Raw genomic sequence first — 19,479 nt, forward strand, 5'->3', positions numbered from 1 at the left:
CGCAAATATGAACGAGACGATGAGCTCGCACCAGTTTGCTCTACTAACACAGTGGTTACCAACCTTTTCCTTAAGGGACCCATGTTTCTACTATTGTAAGCTTTGGTGACCCAACCACGCGAGTGCCCGCACGAGAGGGAGTCACAAGATGCCCTCTGTTTCCTGTGAAAACTAATTTTAGTTATTTATTCCTCAATTCGACTTCGGTCAAATATAGAATAAATGTTTAATGTAGCACTTATACAATTTGTTGCTTCTATGCATTTATTAGTTAAATGCTTTGTCACTCATGGGCAATATATATATTTAAAATGAAACCCCTTAAAATCAAGAGGGCTCCGCGACCCCCTGTGGATCTTTGGCGACCCATTAGTTGGGTCCCGACCCATAGGTTGGGAACCACTGTACTAACACACCACGTGTGAGGAGTTGGGGGACAGGCAGCGAGGAGGAGCTGAATTGGGGACCTGCGCAAACTTGTGTGGTGTGAGACAAGACTCGTATACACACGTGAGTGAGTTGTTGACCAACCAGTTCATGGGTGTATGACCTCGGAGGCGGTCTGCAGACGAGCGTTGAATGGGATAAGCAATTGCAGAGGTTGTTTTGGCACCATCCTACAAAGTCGTCCAGTACTCCTCTTCCTGGCCGTCTCTTATACACTCCACAATTGCAGTGTCGTCTGACAACTTCTGCATGTGGCATGTCCCAGAATTGTAGCTGAAGTCAGTCTCAAGATTTGATGTCCTGTGTAATCAGAGATTCTCTTATGCATACCTCGGTTGTAATGAGTGGTTATTGGACTTAATGTTGCCTTTGTATCAGCTCAAATCAGTCTGATCATTTTCCTCTGACCTCTACCATCAACAAGGCATTTTTGCCCACAGAATCGCTGCTCGCTGCATTTTTTTTCTTTTTCGTACCATTCTTAATAAACCCTAGAGATGGTTGTGTGTGAATATCCCAGTAGTATTTTCTGAAATACTCAAATCAAGCCCTTTCAGCTGGACAGCCATGCCATGTCCAAAGTCATTTAAATAACATTTCTTCCCCATTATGATGTTTGGTTTGAACCAAAGAAACTCAACAGAAGAACAATCTCTCGGGGGGAAATGCATTGGCCACGGGGGTAGTAACGGGGGCGTTGCCTGAGGACACGAGTGGATGGAAAATTAACTCCCTTGCGCATGGTCATTGGTCAGTGGGTGCGATGGATACAATTTCCGTACTCCTTTGCACATGGTCAGTGGGGGAAACCAGAGCCATTTAATAACAGAGTTACGTCACTCCCATAGACCTCTATGGACCAGTCTTTCCACAGCAATGGCGGCTCTCATGGAGCCTCACGGAGCGTTAACATAGAAATCCCCATTGACTTTAGTTCTATTAGAAGTTACTTAGTTCTAGGAGGTGGCCGTAGAACACAGAAAATGTGGTAAAGGTAATGTAATTTGTTTGTACTTAATCTTTGTTTGGTATGTGATGGTTCTGTGTTAGTTTCCAACGAACAGAAGTTTACTGTTAAGAAACATTTTAATCTACACGAATCACATCACCAACCGACTTCCTGGTCCCCGGTTTGCGCAACTCTGTTATTAGATGGCTCTGGGGGCAACACCATGATGGATAATTTGTGGCCAATTGACGGCAGCTGTTGGTCAGCAGTAATTGCTGGGGGTAATTAAGGACAGCTGACAGACATTCACGCTGTCCTATGACCTGTTCCACACTGAATAACATTTCCGTACTCCCCTAGCCATCATTTCGTACTACGCTGTTATGACATGAGTAAGCCCTCTTGTCTCAAGCCTCTTTGGTTTGAACTGCATCAGATCATCACAACCATGTCTACATGCACAAATGCATAGAGTTGCCACCATGTGATTGGCTGATCAGAAATTTGCCTCAAAGAGCAGTTGTAACAGGTGTTCCTGTAGTGGCCGGTGAGTGTATATTGCCTCTACTTACACAGAATAACTTAAAAGGTGCACTGTGTAGGATGGTGGCCAGAGTATAGGTACTGCAGCTATGTTGCTCATTGAAGCTGTGCTGCCTATATTGCCAGATTCGATATTTTCATGAATATTAACTAAATAATAAACTAGTAGATGTATGACCAAAGACCAAGGCCATGGGTCAAATTGGGTTTGAGAGTTGATCGAAGGGCCAGATGTAGCAGGCAGTGCCCATAACAACAATAAGAAGTTGATAGACTATGGAAAGGCATTCCTGCACATTTGAATGAAAAGTAGGCCTATATAGATTTAGCTTATGCACTTAATCTGAAGCTCACAAGACTCCTGGTTTTAGGCAGGGCCGCCGCTAGGCATAAGCAGAGCAAGCAGAGTGCTTAGGGCCTCAACAACTTTGTCCCCAAAATTGGGGCCTCCTAAACTGAGATTGACAAAAAAAACATATTATTATTATTATTATTCAAATATGAGGGGGGCCTCCTGACCACTTATGCTTTGGGCTTCCAAAACCTTAGCACGTCCCTGGTTTTAGGCAGCCATTTTAAGAACGAGGAGGGACCATAATGTATCCTATTTGTAGTCTTTTTTGTTAGGCTCTGCGGGCCATATGACATGGCTCAGCGGGCTGCATGTAACCTCCAAGCCTGAGTTTGTCCATCTCTAGTCTATCTAATATTCCCTTGAGCACCAACTATTTGTTTCTGTTATTTATTTTCATATTGGAAGCTGTGAATAACACAGATCTCTTTGCTTTGCCACTTCATCTATTGAGTTAACTTTTATCATGCTATAACAATGGTAAACTGGGGGAGTCACCCATCCTCTGCGCTCCAGGACCTCCCGCTTGACAAACTAAAGGGACACTGTGCAGGAAATGGTCACAAAAGGTAGGCTACTGCAACTATGCTGCTCATTGAAACTGGGTTGCGTATTGCCAAATTTGATCTTTTCATGAAAGTTTACTGAGTAATAAAGCAGGCCTAATATTTTCTAGCATGGCCCAAGTACAGCCAGTTTTACAGCTAAAAATGGCTATTTCTGGAAATTCAAAGTGGCAGACCACGGAAAAGATCCCCTTTTTCATGTATGAAAAGTGCAATTTTTCCAGTCATAATGAACACTTTGAATTTGATGGTGGTGGTAAATGAAAAAGGTAGCCTACATTAGTGAGTAGGCCTATAGCAGCATTTATTCTGGAAATAAACAACAAAAAATCCCGCACAGTGCACAATGTGCAGTGCATTGTTGGGACTTGTTGTGCCTTGGAGTTCAAAACATATCCTCTATAAATGCTCTATTAAGAAAGCGCAAAGACAATAAAACCGACTTGAATTGACTATAAACTACAAAACCCAGACTGCAACGTTTCGTCACTCCTTGTCGCCTTTTCTCCATTGGCCATCTTCGTCCGTGCAGAGAGAGCGGCTGTAAACAAACCAGTAGACAACATTGGAAGTCGAACGCAGGAGTTGATTATCTTCGCTTTGGACTTTCATGGTAAGCAATTGTTATGTTTGCAATAATAAAAGATTATGTGTTGTGCAACTGATGGTCTTATATCGGTTCGCACTCTCTTAAACCTACACCTTTCTCAGGAAATGATGGCCAGACAAGTAGCCTAGCAGCCAAGTTTGCTTTACACATGCACGACGAGGCAAGAATCAAGCCAATTTGTCATTGATCCACGCCGGTTGGGAAGGTCGTAGGCTTCGACCTACTGGTAAAAAATATGGAACCCATAGCGTAGGCCTAGGGAATATCTGCATAATGCTATAAGCAAGCACTGAAGGGGTCAAATGCATTGCTGTCCCTTGTTGTCGGTTTTAGTTCTATTCTCTTGAGCTTTGATACGTCTGGTTGATGAAAACGTTATCAAAACATTCATGCATTTTCATTCATTCATGGGTCACTGTCGACAGTAGCTTGCGTCAGGGTGGTGCAAGTTGCACCCACAACAAATGCCACTAGTATGGCGTTGATTTTAGGACATCCTCAGATATCAGACTCAGATATCAGACTCACATAAAACTCTGTCAGTCTCAGGGAGAAAATTGTCATCCTCAGACAAAACTTTGTCGTCCTCAGAAAAAAAAATGTCATCCTCAGACAAAACTTTGTCATCCTCAGAAAAAACATTGTCGTCCTCAGAAAAAACTTTGTCATCCTCTGAAAAAATGTTGTCGTCTTCAGAAAAAATTACATCAGTTCTCAGCATCAGCCTCAGAAAAAATGTTGTCGTCCTCAGCTTTCGGTAGGGACACATAGGAGGCGAAGCAAGGGACTCACTAGAACGACGCCCTTTCGTGACTTACCGCTTACGTCATACGACCCTAAACCTAATCCTAACCCTAACCTTAACCCTAAACCTAACCCTAAACCTAACCCTAACCTTAACCCTAACCCTAACCTTAACCCTAAACCTAAACCTAACCTTAAATCGCTTGTTTGAAATGTTTGATTACCATGTGAAGTCACGAGAGGGCGTCAAACTAGTGAGTCTCACTAACTGGGACTCACTAGTTCGACGCCCTTTCGTGACTTACCGCTTACGTCATACGACCCTAAACCTAATCCTAACCCTAACCTTAACCCTAAACCTAACCCTAAACCTAACCCTAACCTTAACCCTAACCCTAACCTTAACCCTAAACCTAAACCTAACCTTAAATCGCTTGTTTGAAATGTTTGATTACCATGTGAAGTCACGAGAGGGCGTCAAACTAGTGAGTCTCGCGAAGGGGACTCACTAGAACGACGCCCTTTCGTGACTTACCGCTTACGTCATACGACCCTAAACCTAATCCTAACCCTAACCTTAACCCTAAACCTAACCCTAAACCTAACCCTAACCTTAACCCTAACCCTAACCTTAACCCTAAACCTAAACCTAACCTTAAATCGCTTGTTTGAAATGTTTGATTACCATGTGAAGTCACGAGAGGGCGTCAAACTAGTGAGTCTCGCGAAGGGGACTCACTAGAACGACGCCCTTTCGTCAAGGCGAAGCGAAGAGAGGCGAAATTCAACCGTCATCAGGTCGTCGCGGCGAATCAAATGGAATGGAACAGTATATTGTTGATTTGATTGGGCCGTGGCAGGCGAATTCGCTCCTCATTTGCATAACATTAAACTTTCTTTAATAATTTCGCTTCGCTTCGCTCCTGTTCGCTTGCTGTCGCTTGCGATCGCTTGCCTTCGCCTGTCTCATAGGAATGAATGGCAAAGTTCGCAAATTCGCGTGTATGTGTCCCTACCGTAAGTCGTCCTCAGACAAAACTTTGTCATCCTCAGAAAAAATGGTCATCCTCAGACACAACTTTGTCATCCTCACAAAAAAAAAATCCCATTAAACAAACTGTAACACTTTATTTTAGCGTTACATTTATTAGCACGTATTCATACAATATTAATGCCTGTGTAAGTAACTTGTAAGTCATGTACTAAGCAAAATCAGACAGTTGTTAGACATTTATTCGCAAATGTCTTGTTCATGTACAATAAGGGATATATTACCAATATAACCTTAGTAAGGACCTAGTAGACCTAGATTTATCAATAAGTAGTAAGTGCCAGAACACAAAATATATAAGCTCCAGACACACTGTGTGAACAAACCCTGAACAGAGTGAAAACAGATGTGGAATAACTATATATATATATATATATAAACGATTTGAAAAACGATTTCCTTTGCATTTTCCTCCTGGAGTAAATACATCCTATGGAGAAAACCAAGAGTGCTTGAAAGACAGAGGGATCAAGTCAAGTTGTTGTAGTTAACTTGGGTTTGGGAGCAATAAAAAACCTTCAGAGGAGGGACAATTGGGATGAGTTTACTTACACTCCCAGTTGTATGATAATTAGTTAGGCGACAGGCCTTCATTGACACAACAGAGGAGACATCGGGCTGCATATAGAAATGAATGTGTAATGAATGTGAATATAGACATAAATGTGCAATATGTTGTTCAGCCCTTTTACTGGGAGGAATTTGGAAAAACTGGCCCTGTGACCAGCACCCCTGAATGTGTAGAATGTGTGCGCCTATGTGTGTGTGGGAAAAGGCATAGCCTACTCTCATAGACCCTTTTCGTCTGTGCGTTAACAATTGCACAGTGCTCCTAAATTGTTATCTGTGCTCCTATTTTGTTATTTTGTTTTTTTCATTGCATAGACCCCTGCATGAGGGCCAAATGAAGTGTGTTGCAAACGGGTCATTTCACGTGAAATCAGACACTTTGGGACCCGACCGACCCGGATTTCAATCATACTTGGTGTGCCTTTTCAGTAGCAAGGTAGCACCCCAGAACTGCATTGGTTTGAATCTGACATTAATATTAAGGGAGAAACAGACTAGGAAAGGTTCACATGTGAGGGTAGGACACTATACATTCAGCCTTGAATATATCAGTCAGTGTTAGTCACAAAAAGATGCCTGTGGTGTTGTTTGAAAGCTCTTTTCTGGCTCTACACAATCACCTTGGAATACAACTACTCTCAGAATATGAATTATGATAAATTGAAAAATAAAAAATTGAATATCTAAAAAACTCATATTTTAAAATGGCCAGTTCCTTGTCCAAACGTAGCCGGCAATGTCATGAGCAGCACCTAAAATGCTGGTGTTCGGTTTGTTATTCATTTCAGAGAGAATTTGACTCACAAATATGGCATCATACAGACCACTTACTAATAATATGGTAATACCATAGTAGTAGCATCACATGACAAAACAAAAACAAAACAAAAATGGTCAGTGGCCATGGTCCCAGGTTTCAGAAACTAAGGCAGATGTCAATTTATACACACCAAATGATGATATGTGAATGTTTGAACATTCCTTCTCTGTGTACCTGTGCCATCTTCCCTTTACCATACTTTAAAGAGATAATCAATGGCTACACTCTCATTTTGTACTCTACCAGTGCATTTGAAGCAGCAGCTGTGTCTTTTGTAGATAATGTATAAGTACGTCCCGTTGCAGTTACAGGTTCCACTACCAGAAGCACATCCTGATGATCCATGACAATCTGGTCTGAAGGGAAAAGTGAAGGATGGAGATGGCCCATGAGGATGCAGGAAGTTCAGTTTCACCTCTCCGGTGCTCGGCATACATTCCTCAGCACATGCTAGCCACCAGTTGCCATCATATACAGCTACAACATACCCTTTGATGCTTGAAAATGTAACACATTCCTTTACTGAGCTCACTCTTTCAACTCTGCCTTCTCTGAATGCTGAAAATGGCCTAACTTCCACTGTGTCCATTGACAATGGGCAGAAGCTGTGTAGTTTTTGAGTACCTGGAATAGTTCTTGCAGATTCAAACCTTTTCAACAGGTTCTCAGCTTCATGATGGTACATCTCTGTTGTGGCAAACTGGCAATGGATGTTCTTGACATGTGAACCTTTCCTAGTCTGTTTCTCCCTTAATATTAGTGTCAGATTCAAACCAATGCAGTTCTGGGGTGCTACCTTGCTACTGAAAAGGCACACCAAGTATGATTGAAATCCGGGTCGGTCGGGTCCCAAAGTGTCTGATTTCACGTGAAATGACCCAAACAGAAATGATTCTCTGTACTGCATTTTTTAAAAATATATAAATGACAATGTACATGGGTAAAACATGTCATGGGTTAGATCTTATGTAATTTCTCAAAACATAAATGGCTGAAATATAGGCCTATAATCCCCCCCACAATACAAAAATCCCGGCTGCCCTGCCCGCATAGTTTCCGAAATTTCTGTGGGAAACACTGGGTCACTATTCCAAAGCGAGGCATTGCACAGCCCAGATGGCTAGGATGTGAAAAATTATGTGAAAATAATAGTAATTCAAAAAATCTAAAATACACACAAAGAAGAGATTAGCGCTAATTAGCCTGCAGAAGGCAGGCTATAGTAGTAATATTAGTGTACCATACAGTTTTAATGGGAATTTTTAACAGCAAACTGCCCTTATAACCCTTAAGGGTAAATTTACATACGTATCATGGAAATGTTCTCATTACAACATTACTTGGTCTAAACATGCATCAAACACCACTATACTCAATGTAACCTTAAGTCCATCAGGGCCTGGTGTCAGTCATCTTGAAAAAGAGGCCTTTCAGGTTTTGGCTGATTTTTAATATGTTGTTAAGTAGATCTGATAGTACTTTAAACCACTGAAAAACCTTTTATTAGATTTTTTGGTGTGTTAAGTCATACATGCACTTGACTATAAAGCTAGCATATCAACATTGCCAAATAAAAAAAGAAAAATAATATAAAATATAGCTGCAAGCAGCAATTCGGGCCAAAACAGAAAACCTGCAAGTCGCCACGGCGACAGAGAGAGCCGACCAGGCAGACGGTCAGAGGGACGCACAATGAATTTAAACAAGCAAGCCCAAATTTGATGCATGACCCCTTTTGCTAACTGCAGTACACCCTAATGGCCAGCTCTGCTGGTGGCGCTAGAGGATTTGGGGTGAGGGCCTATATTTTAATGAGTACTCAGCAGACTGTGAAGAATGTGTTTGTCAAAATCCAACTCAATTTGTAGGAAAAAGCACATTTTTTAATTTTCACACAATCCAAAATGGCGGACATTTTATGACTGCTGATATGCGAACGGTACAATCAGATTTCAAATTGAGCGTACGGTTCAAAAGTTACAGGCAAAAATGTAGCTAAAACTTTGACCTGTTGGTGGCGCAAGAGAGTTTGAGCTAGAGACCTGTAATAGACCTGTGGTAGGTCATGAGATAGACAAGAATATATGTGTGAATTTTCAGAAGATTCTGACAAGGGGTTCCCAAGATATGACCTCACTTCCTGTTTGGTGACTTGTAGGCAGTTTTTGATTGGCTTTCACGGCCAAACGAAAACATTTGCGCAAAATTCACTCAATAACATTTGTTCAGCTTGGTCCAGAGATAATGTGTACCAATTTACAGGAAATTTCAACAAAATTTGAGCTTAAAATAGCAATTTTATTGATTTTCACAAAATCCAAAATGGCGGAAAAACTATCCAGGCAGAAAATGACGTCATAGAATGTGTTGGATTCGTCTCAGCCCAAGGATTACAGGGATACCAAGTTTTTGAAAATTGGTCCAGTGGTTCAAAAGTTATAAGCAGACAATATTATGCCACTACACCATCAAGTTGGTTCAAAGTGCTTAAATAAATGTCATATCCTCATGACAAAGTTTTGTCTGAGGATGACATTTTTTTTTCTGAGAATGACAAAGTTTTGTCTGAGGACGACAAAGTTTTGTCTGAGGATGACAATTTTTTTCTGAGGACGACAAAGTTTTGTCTGAGGATGACAATTTTTTTCTGAGGACGACAAAGTTTTGTCTGAGGATGACAAAGTTTTGTCTGAGGATGACCATTTTTTTCTGAGGACAACAAAGTTTTATCTGTGGATGACAATGTTTTTTCTGAGGATGATAAAGTTTTGTCTGAGGATGACAAACATCTATCTGAGGATGACAAACATCTATCTGAGGATGACGAAGTATTTTCTGAGGATGTCCTAAAATGAACACCGTACACTAGGCAATTCTATGGATTATTTTTGTTGTTTTTGTTTTTAGTAGACTATCTTAGAACGAAGCATATTCGCAGTCATGGATGGGGTGTAGTGCCGTAAAGCGAGTCCCTGCCAGAACACGAGTGCCCTCATTGAAACTAATGGAACCCAATGACCAATTTTTCAGATATTTTTTTTACCCATTTTTGCAGACAAATCCGACACAATTTATGAGGGAAAGCCTATCAATAAAGCATCTGCATTCCTTCTGGAAGTACCACAAAGAGCTGGTTACAATTTCAGTATTATTTCCATCAACGAATCGAAGAATTGTCATAACAAATGTTACGATTTCATTCAAATAGCTCATTAAGTGGAGGACGAGTAATGTTTCATAAGCATATGTTTAGTTAATTAATTATATAGTTAATTCTGCAAAAAATAGTATAATTTTCTCTCAAAAAATGTCATTGGTTTCAATGAGGACATTCGTGTTCTGGCAGTGACTCGCTTTTCGGCACGACAGGGTCATCCATAAGGGCCAGAGGCACAGTGCCCCAGGGGCACCACAAGACACAAACTTGGCCAATATTGTTTATAAATGGACCAACAGTGCATGCCTAGGCGTCACACATTGGCTTAAAAAGGGAGGGTTTTTATTTTATTTTATGGGCATTATTTGTGGTTGTGCCACCTGACATCTCAAGCCCTCAAAATGTGAACCTCATTCATTCATTCATTCTTCCATTGTGTGTTGTGAATGTGTGTATACTCACGTTGTAACCATTCTGCTTTGTTCTGTTGCAGCTGCAAATGTGTGGGGTCCACATGGTCACTCAGCATTATGGGTGAGTGTACATCAGACGCTACCTACGCGACCCAGGTAGCTGGGGTGGTTGAAGAAGTTTCGCCATGAATTCGTTTTATTCGCTCTGGACGCTGCACTGACATGTTTGATTCAGCTAATCACATAAGGGCTCTGTCTTGACAGCCTGGGACACTCCTCGATATGAACGTTCCAATTGGTTTTTCGGTCCGTGTACCACTCGTTCTTTTGTTTTTCTGTTCAGAACTAAACAAAAAAACGAAAAAACGTTGAAGTGACAAACGAAAAAACAAATTTTGATCAGTATTTCCAAATTTTATTTTCTACTTCATTTCAAAATAACGGCAATGAAAAAAGCTTGACATGCTTGATTTTTTATATTTTCATCTTTCGGCCGTATGTGCCCCGGAAGTTAAAGCTGACCTCGATTAAATAGGTTAAACTAAATCCATACTGGATGTTGTCAGAAGAGGTGTTTTGAAACATATATGTGAAATACACAGTCTATAACAAATCCAAACGGCAATATTTTTATGAAATTGTATCAGTTGAAAGCTTTCATGTCCGTCTACCTGGCCTGACGTGTCAGATCCTGTCCGCCGCCTCGCCTGCATGGACTGGCGCCCTCTGTCCATGGTGCTGAAATCGCGGCAACAAACACTCTTTTAATTCTAACGTCTCTACTACTATGGCACTACTCTTATGTGTGAAGCACATTGCAGTTTCATGAGGGGATACGGGCTACAAAAGACCAAACAATACAACCAAACAATACTGTTGTACCCTTTGCTGACAAGGCTCCCACATGCACGTCGCAAAACAATAATCCACACGGCGGGACTATTTTGATTATATTCCTTCCAAAAAATGTCAAAATGTCACAAAATCAGTAATGTGCATTGTCCGTAATTATATCAAACTAAAAAAAGTATATACGTATAAGATAATCCACGTTACAGAACTTCAACAAAAATGCGAGCCATATGTCACAAATGAAGGCCATCCATGCTGGTTTATAGTAAAATAAATTGAGGCAATTAGGCTACCACAAAAACAATAGCATCAGTTTTACACTGGAAAATGAAATATGGGCTAAAACTTCACCCCCCATCATCAGTACAGTAGGTTAAATTTCTGAGTAGCTCTGGTGCGATCATTCTCTAGGGCATTTGCAGATGGTGCTAGATTGCTAGATGAAATGTGAACTGGCAGCATTCATCGTTGAGTTTGGGAGATACCTTTAGTGGGAGTAATTGAATGTGTAAAAACACACTGAATACTGTGGCAATGGCCATTTTCAGTATGCTTGGGGAAGTATAGCCTAGCCTACTATTTGCATGCCAACGTTACATTTGCCAAACTAACATTGATGTGGTGCTGACATTTTACTGAAGCCTAATATCTCTACAAAATCGGGAGTACATTGCATTTAATTAAAGTCTCTCAACATGGCTTGCCATTCCATGAGGGATGAGGAGAATGCAGCTTACACACACGGTGCGTTCCTTTGATAGATGCCTGCTGTGTTAAGTGCTGCGCGCACGCATTGTGTAGGTTTAGACAAATTACGGTGATAAACATATCCAGGTCAAAATTACTAACAGGAAAAGAGGGACAATGACAAAGGGAATGAATTCGCTAGGCAGACAGATTTTATTTGGCAAACAATTAACGTTTTTGACCTTTTCGTGACCTTGACCTTGACCTTTGACCCAATCACTGCCAAAAAGTAATCGATTGTTCCTTGGGTCATGACCAATCATCCCACTAAATTTCATAAAAATCGGCTCAATTTACGTTTTTGACCTTTTCGTGACCTTGACCTTGACCTTTGACCTTTGACCTTTGACCCAATCACTCCCAAAAAGTAATCGATTGTTCCTTGGGTCATGACCAATCATCCCACTAAATTTCATAAAAATCGACTCAATTTACGTTTTTGACCTTTTTGTGACCTTGACTTTGACCTTTGACCCAATCACTCCCAAAAAGTAATCGATTGTTCCTTGGGTCATGACCAATCATCCCACTAAATTTCATAAAAATCGTCTCAGTTCTGTCTGAGTTATACGAAGTACAAACAAACATATTCACAAATAAATAAATAAATACACAGCGGTCAAACTATGATTCAAGCGAAAGGGAGTTTTTCCTCACCCCTGATGCCACCAGGGGCCGCACCTGAGCGCCCAATCTCTGTGTGACTATCTATGACTTATGATAGGCCCAGCCACTATGGACCTTACGCATCTAAGAATCCTGGTCCTAACCTACGTTGACCTTATGACTCTACAATCTCTGTCTATCTCTTCTTCCTCTGCCTTCCTGCTATTTCTGCCTCTCCTCTATACCTCTCCTTTTAAATCCATCTCTAACAATGTTTTTTTCCCATTTGTTAAGCACTTTGAGTTACATGCCTTGTATGACACAGTGCTATACAAATACAATTATTATTATTATTATTATTATTATTATAACAGGTAATAATAATAATAATAATAATAATAATGATAATAATAATAATAAATATCTTCCTTAAAAGCATGCTCTATGGGGGTGCTACAAGATTCCATATTGGGACCTTTGTTGTTCAGCACTTACATAAACGAAGGTAATGATCTTCCATCTGTATGTGAGGGTGTGGAGATTCTGATGTATGCTGACGACACTGTATTATTTACACACGGCAAAGATCCGGTACAGGTGGCCAGCAAATTGACTCAAACACTAACTAAGGTCTCAATGTGGTTAAAAACCTCCTGTCTCACACTAAATACCAACAAAACTGGTACAATGTATTTTCACAATAGATAAATGTTGTTCCAGACATATATGTTGATGGAACAAAGCTAAATAATGTTGATGAGTTTAAATATTTAGGTGTGACCTTAGATTCTACTCTTAGTTTTAAGAACCACATTAAAAAGCTGGGTAATACTGTAAAGCAGTGGTTCTTAACCTGGGGTGCGGGCACCCCCTGGGGGTGCGCCAGAGATTTCAGGGGGTGCGTGGAATTTTGTTTGTGTTGAGGTTGTGACCAAAATTCTGCTTCCAAACATTATAATTAGGCCAAATTAAGACCAAATTTAAACATGTTTTCGTCCCCATGTAAATTAATTAAAGTATTGATTAATGTCTAAAGTAAGAATCATTGTAATTGATGACTTAAATCATTTTTTTGGTGTGTATACACGTGTAGATATTTGGGATGGGGGTGCGCGGCTTGTCTTGGGAACAGCTAAGGGGGTGCGTGCAGAAAAAAAGGTTAAGAACCACTGATGTAAAGTATAGCATATCAAATTTTAGACATATCCATAACTCTCTGAGTATTGATGCTGCTGTGACTTATGTCAATGCTATGATTATGTCCCACTTGCATTATTGTTTATCAAGCTGGTCCCAGGCCAACAAGACTGTCTTAAAATCCATTGATTCACTATACAAGCAGGCCCTGAAGGTCCTAGATAGAAGATATTCTCAGTACCACCTTTGTCCTATACTGAGCAAGGATAATATGCTCAGCCTTGAAAACATCGTACAATTTTCTGATCTGCAGCTAATCCATAAAATTATTCATAATGCAGCACCCCCACCTCTAAGAACATTTGTTCAACCCTGCTCTGAATTGATTTGCAGAACGTCAAGATCCACCATTAGGGGTGATTGTAGTCTCCCAATCGGACGAACTGCTTTAGCTCAGTCAGCCTTCTCCTTCAGGGCAACCAAAACAAGGAATAGTCTACTCAATAACCTAAAAAGTATTACTGATTATCAGGCCTTCTCAAGGGGTGTGAAAAAATGGATATTAACCAACCAGTCTTGTCAACATTAATCATATGTTTTTTAAAATATGACTCACACTATGCCATTTTAGTGTGTGTGTGTGTGTGTGTGTGTGTGTGTGTGTGTGTGTGTGTGTGTGTGTGTGTGTGTGTGTGTGTGTTGGGGAGGGGGGTGGGGGGCTTATGACCCATGGCCTATGGATGTGCTTACTTCTTTATATCTTGTTTATGTTGTATTTTAATATTTGTTTTACCTGTCCAGGGACTGCAGATGGAAATTAGCTACGTATATAGCTATAATCTGGCACAAGCCATCTTTTTACTTATGTAATCAATGTGTATTTTGCATGGTCCCTGTTGAGCTAAACTAAATAAACTGAACTAAACTAAATCTAATCGTAGGCGAATTCGCTATGACGCGGTTCGGCGAAAACCAATTGGAATGTTCATATCAACGAATGTCCCAGCCTGTCAAGCCAGAGCCGTTATGTGATTGGTTGAATCAAACATGTCAATGCTGCGTCTGGAGCGAATACAGGGAATTCAAGGCGAAACTTCTTCTGCTACCCACGCTACCAGGCAGCGTAGTTCGCTCTTGGTCTGGAAACGGCATACAGTAATTCTGCTACTAAAAAAAACTATTAGACGGCTTGTGGATGGGCAGCTTTTATGATGAGGGCCAGGTTTAAAAAAAAAACTTTAACAAAGAAAAAAAGCACGAATCCATCTCAAAAATGTTGTGATTAGTCACATGAAGACTGAAAATAAAGTCCGCACAGCAAGCACCCGTTTCTCTTATTTTATACAGTGACGTTTTGGGCAGACCTTCATGACAAAGGGCATCAGGCATACAAGGTCTGATGGAGGACATCCTGCCTGAATAAAATAAATGCCACTATAAAATCAGAGAACCGGGAGCTTAATATACAGACTTTATTTTTCAGTTTGAACATTTTCCCATCACCACCATTGGAGGGCCACGTGACCACGGATGGCTTGTGTGCATTTGATACTTCTGTGATAATAACGTGACCAACATCTTGGCAATTTCACAGCAGCCACATCCCTATGGAAGCCTTCAAAATTGCCTTTAGACTTCTTAGATCTGTTTTATGGCCCATTTCCCCAGAGGTAAACAAAGTTACCCATTAATTATTCACATCTGATATAAGGTATTGGATTCCTTAGATCAGGGATTCTTAACCTTTTTGACGTTGAGGCCCATTTTTTCCAGTGCACAGCGTCCCGAGGCCCATGGCTATTAATTTATATTAGGCCCTATATTATATTACATTATAGTATATTATATATTACATTATATTATATTATATTATATTATATTATATTATATTATACTATATTATATATTACATTATATTATATTATATTATATTATATTATATTATATTATATTATATTATATTATATTATAGGAATAATATAATATAATATATATTAGGCCTATATTATGATATAAATTATAAATAAATAGGCAATTAAGAATTTTATCACAAGGGATAGAACTGGAATAATATTAGACTGATATTAATCTCACTCATTTAATTTCACTCATCAAATTCACTCAGTTTAGCAACCAGAGTCATTCACACATTTGAATGCATTTCTGACAGCTCAGAGTTTGCGTAACAGCTCTTGTCTTGCGATTTGTAATGAATCTGCTGATCGCAAATTCAGGACGCTTTTCTGCTGATGTGAAAAGACAACGTGAAGAGAAAGAGACGTGAAGAGAAATTCTGCAGCCGGTTGGAAAACTTTCCAGTAGGCCTATCAAGCAAAATGCATGAAAGGACTAATGTGTAGATACTTGGACAAATAGGCCTATGTGATAAAGATTCAGTAACTAGAATTATTTTGAGTAACCGTTGAACCCCTAATAAGGATATTAGGACACAGAAGACGTCGCCAAAGCAGCTGGAAAGCGGTTGGTAATTTCCAAATAGCCTACAACGTGTGTTCCATCTTGTTCTTGATGAATTTCCTACTCCCCCGAGCAAAACAAAACAGTGGGGTGTGGTCATTGCGTTGTGACAGAGTTGAATTTGGGAAAAGGCTCACACTTTTCTTAATGCGTCGGAATTTGCCATTTGGCATTTGGGCGCTACTCGTCCGTGCAGTCCCGTGGCCCTGTCGGCCCACTAGTGCGAAACTGAACGTTTTCTGTGGCCCTGGAGGTTGTGTGCGCGGCCCAACTTTGGTCCGCGGCCCAATAGTTAAGAATCCCTGCCTTAGATCACACCCTCTCTTTTCATACAAATGTGCATGACATGGACTGCTTAAATCCAACTAAACAGGTTTCCTGTTCATACAGGTTGGTGTTTGAAGTAAAATGGACAATATGATCAAAAAGCCTGTTTGCCTAATAATTCTGTACACATACTGTATGTGCTGTGCAGGAGTAGCGAATTACAAAATGGATTACTTAATAAAATTACGTTTTGCTATATTTAATGTAGGGAGGGGAAAGCTCTGAAATATACTATACAACACTAGTAACTGAAGTTACAATGCATGCTACTCTAACCTGGATTTTAATTGTGTTCAGTGTGGTGAGTCAGAAAGAAGTAATTCCTGAACCTGAAACTTTTTAGCCTGCATGCTGGCAAAACACCTCCTGGAAGGGAGGTGAAAGAGTCATGACTCATGAGCTTGATTCACTGTAAATGGCCAGATGCACATTTAGTTCTTTTAGCGAGGATAACTAAAGTAATGCAAACGTAGTGCAATGCCTTAGATATTAAATGTAGTAACAATATTATGTAAGGGATTATTTTGAAAAGACATTAACATACATGTACAGTATATCACGAAAGTGAATACAGCCCTCACAGTTTTGCAGATTTTTGAGTATATCTTTTCATCGGAAAGCATTACAGAAATTTAACTTTGACACAATGATAAGTGACCTTTTAACAACATATTTAACCGCTTAAATTTCTTGTTCACTCAGAAAAAAACAAAATACAGCAATTAATGTTTGAACATGTACTCACAAAAGTGAGTACACCCCAGATTGCAAGAAAGCAAATTTGTTTATCTTGGTCTCTTCAGATCACACGACATGGTTCCAGTGATCCATATCCTTAGTCTGTTCATCTCTCTTGAGACCAAAATAAACAAATTTGCTTTAGATGGTGTCAAGCATGTGTGGTGGTAAACAAGTGAGTTTTACAAAAAAGGCGTATCCTCTCAATAGCCAAGCATGGTAGTGGGACTGACATGGTTTGGGGATGCATGAATACTGTCAACATTGGTAATCTGAAATACACCTAAAAGAAACATGCATGTCAACATGCACTGTGACTACTGAAGCAGTCATGATATTCTCCATAGGATTGCATTCAAATCTCACACTAATCTATTTAAGCCAGATGCAGACTCAAAATGTAAAAGATCAAAGCAAAGAAAGGTTGAAACGCACACTGATGACCTCCCTTGTCATCCCTTTTCATTTCGTTTCATTTCGAGACGATTCGAGCCAACATAGCCCCTTCTCTACCGGATTTTAATCTGGGGTGTACTCACTGTTGTGAGTACATGTTCAAACATTAATTGCTGTATTTTTTTTTCTGAGTGAACAGGAAATGTAAGCAGTTAAATATGTTGTTAAAAGGTCACTAATCATTGTGTCAAAGTGACATTTCTGTAATGCTTTCCTATGAAAAGATATACTCAAAAATCTGCAAAACTGTGAGGGGTGTATTCACTTTCGTGATATACTGTATAATAATAATACATAGGTTTTTATAGCACTTTCCTGAATGCGCAAAGATGCTTGTACAGACGTAATTAGTAATACGTTACAGTTTTTGAGTAACTTGCCTAACACTTTTGCTGTGTTATAGAATTGAACTGTGAGTTGGAGGTGGAAGATTTGGAAGAGGAAGTAAACATGGAAGAAGATCCTGGTGGCATGGCTGATTTTGAAGAGGACGTTGGCTCAAGACGAGAGATAAAAATGGAAGAAGACACCAGCTCAAGGTTCAAAATCAGCTTTGTTCCAGCTACGATTAAATAATAGTTACCCCCTCTACCCCACTCAAACACAGATGTTCATGTACTGTAGCCACTTGTCATATACTGTAGCCACTTGTCAGGTACCGCCCCAACCCTCTATGGGTCTATACTAGGAAGCTGGTCCAGTAGTAAACAGGTTATCTTATAGAAGAGCCTGGAGTCCTCATTTTCTTAGATGATTTGCCTCTTAACTTAACCTGGTTTACTCCTAAACCAGCTTCTTACTATTGGTCCCACATGTGTCTATGTTCGTGTCAGCAGTTTATACTATTTTTGTATTTCTATTTTAGCTCAAGACAAGACATAATGAAAACGGAAGAAGGCATTTGCCCAAGATGGGAGATGAAAGTGGAGGAAGAGGCGGTTGCCATTGCTGATGGTATGACCACAACACCTGTGGTGGATGTCAAAATAGAAGACTCAGATCATCTACATATGTATTCAACAGGTACGCTTAATTACAGACATATCACTTTTATTTTTTGGCATTTTTGGGCTTTATTTTGGATAGGATAGTGAAGACTGTCAGAAAGGGAAGTGAGTGTGGAGAGAGAGATGGGGAAGGGTTGGGAAATGACACCAGATGGCAGGATTTGAACCTGGGTGCCTCTGGGCACATAAGCCCATATGTGGGGCTTAGCCCACTGTGTTTCACATTACCAGAAATATACATTTTTAGCTGCAACGCTTACTGTAATTTGGTCATAATAGTGAATATTGGTTTGTTTTGAAAATATGTGTGAAAAGATCATATTTGCCAATAGGCAGCACATTATCAATGAGTTGCAATACCTACTCTGGCAGTTCTTTTGTGTTTGGTTTGTAGAGTTGAAACAGGAAGTGAAAGAAGAAGAGGGACGAAAGCCTTTTGTTGCGGACCACGTCAAACCAGAAGACACCTGTATTCGCCCCATCGATTCCACAGGTACTGTTGCTTACTGAAACACATTTTTAAAACTATTTCACATAAAATACTGGGCTGAGACGTGGTTTAAGCAGAGATGTTCTACTAAGAAAATCTTTGGTTTAGCAATCTTTGGTTTTCAGCACAGACTTTTCTGGCCTAGACCAGTAGCAAACCGAGGGAGGCGGTATAACCAGGCCATTTGGGAAATGTTAATCGTGGGATCAGACCAAGTCTCGAACAGAGATTTGAAAGTGGATGATAATCAAGCAAATTCTACTTGGCCAATGGGATGATTGATGTCTTCACCAGCTGAATTACTGTACTGTAGTCAAAACTTGGTGGCCGTTGGGCTTACATTTAAAACCCTTTACTTTAAACTGGGGCCTATTGCACCAGAAAATGGCAACTGGTCATGACCTGATGAAGACCCAGTG

General features: G+C 40.1%; 1 protein-coding gene across 1 annotated transcript in view; it reads left to right on the forward strand.

Moving 5' to 3' along the window:
• Positions 1–3,394: 3,394 nt before the first annotated feature.
• LOC134455446 (uncharacterized) overlaps positions 3,395–19,479 on the forward strand; it is a 31,396-nt gene continuing 15,311 nt past the window's right edge. Inside the window, exons 1-5 of the mRNA XM_063206505.1 lie at positions 3,395–3,470; positions 10,303–10,343; positions 17,967–18,102; positions 18,429–18,586; positions 18,965–19,063. Coding sequence (XP_063062575.1) covers positions 10,340–10,343; positions 17,967–18,102; positions 18,429–18,586; positions 18,965–19,063 — 397 coding nt within the window. The 5' untranslated portion in view covers positions 3,395–3,470; positions 10,303–10,339. The remainder of the gene's footprint in view (positions 3,471–10,302; positions 10,344–17,966; positions 18,103–18,428; positions 18,587–18,964; positions 19,064–19,479) is intronic.

This window comes from Engraulis encrasicolus, chromosome 1 (genome assembly GCF_034702125.1).
Source record: "Engraulis encrasicolus isolate BLACKSEA-1 chromosome 1, IST_EnEncr_1.0, whole genome shotgun sequence".
Lineage (NCBI taxonomy): Eukaryota > Metazoa > Chordata > Actinopteri > Clupeiformes > Engraulidae > Engraulis > Engraulis encrasicolus.